The sequence below is a fragment of the Nicotiana attenuata genome, unplaced genomic scaffold (genome assembly GCF_001879085.1).
Source record: "Nicotiana attenuata strain UT unplaced genomic scaffold, NIATTr2, whole genome shotgun sequence".
NCBI lineage: Eukaryota > Viridiplantae > Streptophyta > Magnoliopsida > Solanales > Solanaceae > Nicotiana > Nicotiana attenuata.
In genome coordinates this window covers 6,348-13,854 of record NW_017674059.1, presented here as the reverse complement: position 1 = coordinate 13,854, position 7,507 = coordinate 6,348, and the positions used below count along the sequence as shown (strand labels likewise).

The 7,507-nt window shown below is 41.7% G+C and overlaps 1 protein-coding gene across 1 annotated transcript; it reads right to left on the bottom strand.

Moving 5' to 3' along the window:
- Positions 1–1,024: 1,024 nt before the first annotated feature.
- On the bottom strand, positions 1,025–2,407 carry LOC109217906. Its single transcript, XM_019382205.1, has 3 exons — positions 2,260–2,407; positions 1,643–1,833; positions 1,025–1,444 (listed from the first exon to the last, which is right to left on the bottom strand). The coding sequence occupies exons 1-3, from the start codon at positions 2,405–2,407 to the stop codon at positions 1,025–1,027; spliced, it is 759 nt and encodes a 252-aa protein (XP_019237750.1).
- Between the last annotated feature and the right edge of the window lie 5,100 nt (positions 2,408–7,507).

The following is a 7,507-nucleotide window of genomic DNA, read 5'->3' as shown; positions in this document are numbered from 1 at the left end:
GTCTTCGAATGAATCTCCCACCACGGAGAAATCATCCATAAAGACTTCCATAATATCCTCCACCATATCTGTGAAGATGGCCACCGTTGAAAAGTCGCTGGTGCATTGCAAAGCCCAAAAGGCATTCTCCGAAAGGCAAAGATGCCATACGGATAGGTGAAGGATGTTTTCTCTCTATCCTCGGGGGCTATTGATATCTGATTGTACCCCGAGTATCCATCTAAGAAACAAAAATGTGATCTCCGGGTGGCGGCGTTCAATTTCCGGTAATCCACGCAAATCCGCCACCCTGTGACTGTACGAGTTGAGATCAACTCATTGTTTTCATTTTGCACAACAGTCATTCCCCCCTTTTTAGGCACACATTGGACAGGGCTGACCCAATTACTATCAGAGATGGGGAAGATGATTCCCGCATCTAACCATTTGATTACCTCCTTCTTTACTACCTCTTTCATGTTTGGGTTCAGCCTTCGTTGATGTTCTCTTGAAGGTTTGTGCCCTTCTTCCAAGAGAATCTTATGCATACAGAAGGCTGGGCTGATACCCTTTATGTCTGCCATGGTCCAGCCAATGGCAGTCTTGTTTTCTTGCAGTACCTGTAAGAGCCGTTCTACCTGCACATCTAGCAAACCGGATGATATTATAACAGGCAAGGTCGAATCAGGTCCCAAGAACACATACCTGAGGTGATTTGGGAGTGGCTTTAGCTCCAGTTTGGGTGGTTCTTCTATTGATGGCTTTGCTGGAGGTGTAGCCCTTTTTTCTAATTCAAGGGACTCAAATTGAGGTTCCCTTGTCCAGAATCCTCGGCCTTCAAGTGCCATGACCCATTCAGCTAACCCTTCACCATCCATCTCTTCTAGATTTTTCAGACATACATCCAATGGGTCATTCACAGTCAGGGTCGCGTCGTCCTCTTGCAGAATCACATCTACTGCATCCACTAAAGACCAATTAGCATATTCACTGGGTCTTCTCATAGATTGCTGAACATTGAATATGACTTCCTCACAGTTCAGTCTCATTTTAGTTCCCCAGTCTCACAATCGATCAGTGCTCTACCAGTCGCCAAAAACGGTCTACCCAGAATGAGAGGTATCTCCTCATCTACCTGGCAGTCCAGGATAACATAGTTTGCTGGGAACACGAACTTCCCTACTTGCACCAACACATCATCAAGAGTACCAGTTGGCCTTTTCACCGTGCGATCAGCCAGCTGTAGCAGCATAGAAGTCGGCCTAGCTCTGCCGATGCCCAATTTAGTGTACACAACCAGCGGCATTAGATTTATGCTGGCCCCCAGATCACATAAGGCCTTTGCAAAGGTGTAGCTCCCAATTGTGCACGGAATAGTGAAACTACCTAGATCAGACATCTTTTGAGCCATCGATCTTGTCACTACTGCGCTCCAGGTCTGTGTGAGAGTCATAGTGGATAGATCCTGAAAATCAAACTTTCGCGACATTAAATCTTTCATCATCTTTGCATAACTAGGCATCTCCCTCAAAGCATCCATCAAAGGAATAATCAACTGAATCTGACGTAGTATCTCCATAAATTTCTTGTATTGAACTTCTTTCTTTTGTTTAACCAGTCTCTGAGGGAAGGGTGCAGGTATCACCCTTTGTGCATTACTTACTGGCTTCTCTATGTTGGAATTTTCTGGCACAAGAGGTGCCACCTGTTCTGCAGCTTGCTCATTCATCTTTTCTTTCTCCTGACTCTGCTCGATCACCACTTCACTAAGCTCTGTTGGATCCTCCACCTCTAACGGAACTGGAGCAACTGTCGTACTCTCCTTTCTGGCTTGTAGATTCTCATGTTCTCTATCTAAATCTCTCCCATTCCGGAGACTTACTGCCATCAGCTGATTTGGGTTTTGCTCCTTGGGGTTTATGTTAGTGTCTGCAGGCAAGGTTCCCTGAGGACGGTTGTTCAAAGCCATGGACAGCTGTCCCAGCTGCGTTTCTATGTTCTTTATTGCTGAATCATGCACTGCCAATTTTTCCTGCACTTTATTATTTATCCCAACGAGTTGCTGAAGCATACCCCTGATTTCCACCATATTGTTATCTTGCTGCTGAGCAGGCGGTTGATAAGCTAATTGTTGCTGATTTTGCTGTGGATAGCCCTGTGGTTTCTGATATGGTACTGGCACTAATTGGTTTTGAGGGTGCATACGCCCAGGCTGTTGCATATTAGGCATGTACTGCTGATTTTGCTGCGGTCTCCATTGATGTGCTCCTTGTCTCTAACCTCCATAGTTGTTGACATAATTCATATCTTCCCGTGGCCCTTGATTTTCGCCTTCTCCGCTCCATGAGAACACATAGGACTGATTAATACAAGGTGTACACAGTCCCCCATTTGTTGTATCAACAATGAGCACCTGTTTTGTGCCCATCTCATCAATCTTCTTCGTCAATATGCTCATCTGGGTCATGAGTGTGGCCATATTCTCTGCATGTGAATTGTTCGGGTCAAGAGGAACTGAATGCACTATGGGTGCCAGTGTTGTAGCTCTAGTCATCCACCCCAAATTTTGTGACATCTTGTCAAGAAGGATTTTGCACTTGGTGATTGTCTTACTCAATAATGCACCTCTAGCTGAAGCATCCACATTTGCTTTTAAATAGTCAGCTAGCCCCATGTAGAATCTCTGGCCAAGCATCTGATCTAGAATGCCATGGTGAGGACACTTCACTAGCATCCCTTTAAATCTTTCCCAAGTTTCTTGCGAGGATTCAGTCGGCTGCTGCTTAAACTACAATATTTCATCAATCTGTCTTGCAGTCTTGTTTGGCGGATAGAACTTGTTCAGGAACTGCTTGACTAATTCCTCCCAGGTGGCAATGGAATTGATAGGGAGCGAATTTAACAAAGTCTGAGCTTCCCCGGTCACAAAGAATGGAAACAGTAACAGCTTGATAGCTTCCGGGGTCATATTTGGCTGCCTTTGGGTCATACAAATTGACAGAAATTTTTTCAAGTGTTGCTGCGGGTCTTCAATGTGTGACCCGGAGAACAATCCTTTATTCTGTAGCAGATGCAGCATATTGTTGGTTATCTAGAAAGTCTCCGCTTGGATTGCGGGCACAGCTATGGCATTGGCCAGGTTATCAGCTGTGGGCTGTGCCCAGTCATAAAGTGCAGCCTCGGGCACAAGAGGTGCCACTACTCTTGCGTTGGGGTTTGCTGGTGGGTCCCCAACGTTTCCGTTGACGTTGTCTACGTCACCCATGTTTAATTCGAGCTGGTGTGATTGTTGGGATTGTTGAAGTCTCTTGTTGGCATGGTTCAATGCCCTGAATGTTTTCTGGAGGTCTGTGAATCCTTCTAGCAGTTCTCCAGTCCTAGAAGAACTTCTAGGCATACACCTGATTTCCACAAGAGTTCAAACGTTAGAATTTCAATGAAAGATTGGGTATGGAGAAAACTGACTACACTTAGAATTTTTGTATTTCTTTAAATTGTAATTGATAACACCTTTGAATCCCCGGCAACAACGCCAAATTTGATAACGCCAAACTATGCCTTATAAAAAGACACACACGGACGTAGTAAATATAGTCTGAGTAATTCTGCCCAGAGTCGAACCACAGAGAATTAACGTATCAAGTACTCTTGTCAGACTTACTAAATTAACACAATCAATTTCCCCAAACTTGGTGATTCACAGTTGATGATATATTTAACAACTAAACTAAAAATAAATAAAGCTCAAAGTTAACTAAGCTTGCTTGTATATAATTGGAATAAGGTCTAAGGTAATGGTTTCCCCCGTTGTTGATTTCCTTGGTTGAATATGTTTTATAACTGAGACTTAGTTGTCTCTATCAATCACGAACGCTCCAGCTATCATAATCTTTCTCAAGCAATTATGATAATTTACTAGACGCACTTTCTCAAGCTACGCTAGCTAGATTCACAATACGGTTCACTTAGATTGCATCCGAGGTATCGTTATCTCTAATCCTACCTCTAAACCCTCGGTTATGACTCTCGTCTATACTCCGGGAGTGATGTTGTTCATACAATCACCTAAATATGCACTATCTCTCAAGCAGATACACACTAAATAGGGACGAATAATTGAGGGCCCTTTCAATTAACCACAATCAAAACGTAGATGAACAAATAGAGATTAACAACCAATTCAAAACTATATTAATATAACAACCAAGTCATCCCCAACGGATTTCACCAGAACGTCAGATTAAAGTATTTAGCTACTCATGACAATAACAAAAATCACAAAAGAATACATATTCAAAGGTAAAAGGACAAAGAAGAAGATTAAAGATTGATGCCCAACGATCCTCCTTGCCTCTTGCCCTTTCTTCTTATGTTTTTCACTTCCAAAAATCGTTCTCTGTTTTCTTCGCCGGCTTCCTTCATTTAATATAGGGTTTAGGGCTTAAAATCCCGTGTTTTGCACTTTGGTCCTTGAAGTTTACGCGTCCTGTCGCGATCCTACTACGCGTCCTGTCGCGATCCTACCGCGGTTACGCCAGGACCGCGGCCAGAGTGGCCTTCGGAATCTGCAACAGTGTTCTGCCGCGGTCCTACCGCGGTTACACCCGGACAGCGGCAGACCAGCTTCAGTTCCGGCTTTGTCCCTTCGCTTGGTTCACTTTGTGGATATTGTACGATTGGCCTTCTTTTCTCCGTATTTGATCCCAAAAGTACTCCACAGACTTCTTTTATTGGATATAACCTGCAAAGCATGAAAAGCACTAATCAGAGCATTTTGTTATCACTTTTTACCGTAAAAGCTATACAAAAATGTGGTTCTTTAGGGCCTAATTATAGTCTAATTTACCTATTATCAGGACTTCAATATAAGTACCGGACGCCGAATGAAAAATAAAAGAAAAATTTGAATCACCTATTCTGATTAGAATCACTCTGTAATAAATAACAATAGAAAGAGGAGAAAAAAATAATCAGAGAGGACTTACATGTCATACCAATGGCCTAATTATGTTGCGATGAACATACTTTTATAAGGTACTTGTTGTTTCCAAACTGTCGGCTCAGGAACAGGTGAATTTTTGAAGAATGACAAATGAACTCAGTCATGGACCAGGTCCATAATGTGAAGCACATTCATGATCAACCTACACATGTGAGATTCACGTGAAAGAGATAAGTCCCATTGATTAAGCAGCAATATCTCCTGATATGATCGAAAAGGTTGCATATTGGATAAGGGGAGAGAGTCTCTTTATGTGAAGAAAACACAATCCGGATAAAAGATAGTGTTGGAGTTTGTGATGTTCAAGGACTCAACTTCGATAGAAGATCAGCAATTGAGTCCCAATCATACTCTAATTACTAACCTATTAAATAACAGTGACTGTTCTCTTTTACAGGAATTGCACAAACGCAGAAGTTAAACTGAATTGAGAGCAAAAGAGAAAGGCGATTTTGCAAGCAATTTATGTGAGATGTGAGTGTGCACTCCTGAAGCTACTTGAACGAGATAGAAGAACCAATTCCATTGTGTCTTTCTTTATTTCTAGTTCAATTGTAATAGGTGATTTAAACTTGTACCTTTCAGCTTTCATAGAAGCAATTGTATTAGGTACTTAGAGTGTTCAAGTTATATGCTAACTTGAAGTTATCGCAACAGTTGAGGCTGTGTGCTACAACGGGATTAGAGTTAATCCTTAGGTTTACGAAGAGTTTTGTAAATGCTGTTTTGGCTCAGTGATTTTAGTGGAAGTTTGGGAAAATCTCACTGAATATTAGGTCGTGGTTTTTTCACCTTTTGAGCCAGGTGTTTTCCACGTAAAAATCTCTGTGTTCTTTATTTTATGTACTTATTATTCCGCAAACAGTTGTAGTTAGTACACCTAGAAGTACTAGGTTCTTCTAGAGCGAAAATTGGGTACCACACAAATCACCCCCCTCTTGTGTGGTATTGACGTTGAGAACATCAATTGGTATCAGAGCGGGCTATCCTCGAAGAGGCTAACACCTTAGGGAAAGATCAACATGAGTGCACCACCTGAGAACTGGGAAGGGCAATCCGCTGCTAGGCCTCCACTTTTCAATGGACAGTATTATTCTTGGTGGTAGAACATGATGAGGGATCACATCATAGGAGAAGACTATGAACTCTGGGACATAGTCACTGATGGTCCTCTAACAACTACAAAGAAGAATGCTGAAGGAGTGGATGTGCCAAAGACAAGAGCTGACTGCACTACTGAAGACCTAAAGAAGTGGAAGAAAAATTCCAAGGCCAAGAAATGGCTTGTGTGTGGACTAGGTCCAGATGAGTACAGTAAAATTCAAAGCTGTACCACTACAAAGGAAATCTGGGACACTTTGCAAGTGGCTCATGAAGGAACACCTCAAGTGAAGAGGTCCAGAGGAACACTGCTGTATTCTCAATATGAGAATTTCACCATGAAGGAAGGAGAAACCATCCAAGAGATGTATACAAGGTTCACCACACTGACAAATGAACTTAAGTCTCTTGGAAGGATTATCCTTGAAGAAGACAAAGTTGAGAAGATTTTAACAAGGGTTCTGCCAGTCTTTTGGGAAATCAAAATTACTGCTATCCAGGAATCAAAGAATATTGCTNTTATTAACAGTACCTTTTTTAGTAGAATGTTAATAAAATTACCAAAATACCATTTCGTCCGTCCAGTAGCGACGACTGTCTTTTTGTATTGGTACCGCAGCCGCCCTTTGGTTGGGCATTGGTGCAACATTACCTATTGATAAATCCCTAACCTTTAGGTCTTTTTTAAATTTTTTAAATTTGATTCAATTGTGAAATAACACGACATGTGTATCTAGGGAATAGTTTCTTCAAAGCGAATTCTCCCTAGATACATCTATTCAATTTAATTCTGAATTTTTTTTGTAATATATGATATATTAATATATTAATTGTGCTAAAGATTTTCAATCTATTTTCACTAAGTAAGTCCAATAGATTTAAAACTTATTTTTTGCTAAATCAATTACGAAATATTTTGATCTCCGGGTGGCGGCGTTCAATTTCCGGTAATCCACGCAAATCCGCCACCCTGTGACTGTACGAGTTGAGATCAACTCATTGTTTTCATTTTGCACAATAGTTATTCCCCCCTTTTTAGGCACACATTGGACAGGGCTGACGCAATTGCTATCAGAGATGGGGAAAATGATTCCCGCATCTAACCATTTGATTACCACCTTCTTTACTACCTCTTTCATGTTTGGGTTCAGCCTTCGTTGATGTTCTCTTGAAGGTTTGTGCCCTTCTTCCAAGAGAATCTTATGCATACAGAAGGCTGGGCTGATACCCTTTATGTCTGCCATGGTCCAGCCAATGGCAGTCTTGTTTTCTTGCAGTACCTGTAAGAGCCGTTCTACCTGCACATCTANGTCTGAGTAATTCTGCCCAGAGTCGAACCATAGAGAATTAACGTATCAAGTACTCTTGTCAGACTTACTAAATTCACACAATCAATTTCCCCAAACTTTGTGATTCACAGTTGAT

Bases quoted from the DNA above. Each gene is read 5' to 3' on its own strand.
- LOC109217906 (XM_019382205.1), bottom strand. From the start codon at position 2,407: ATGGGCACAAAACAGGTGCTCATTGTTGATACAACAAATGGGGGACTG. The intron at 1,834-2,259 runs GTTAGAGACAAG...GGAGAGATTTAG, and splicing joins TTATGTCAACAACTATGGAG to ATAGAGAACATGAGAATCTA. The intron at 1,445-1,642 runs GTAAGTAATGCA...TTTGATTTTCAG, and splicing joins ATTCCAACATAGAGAAGCCA to GATCTATCCACTATGACTCT.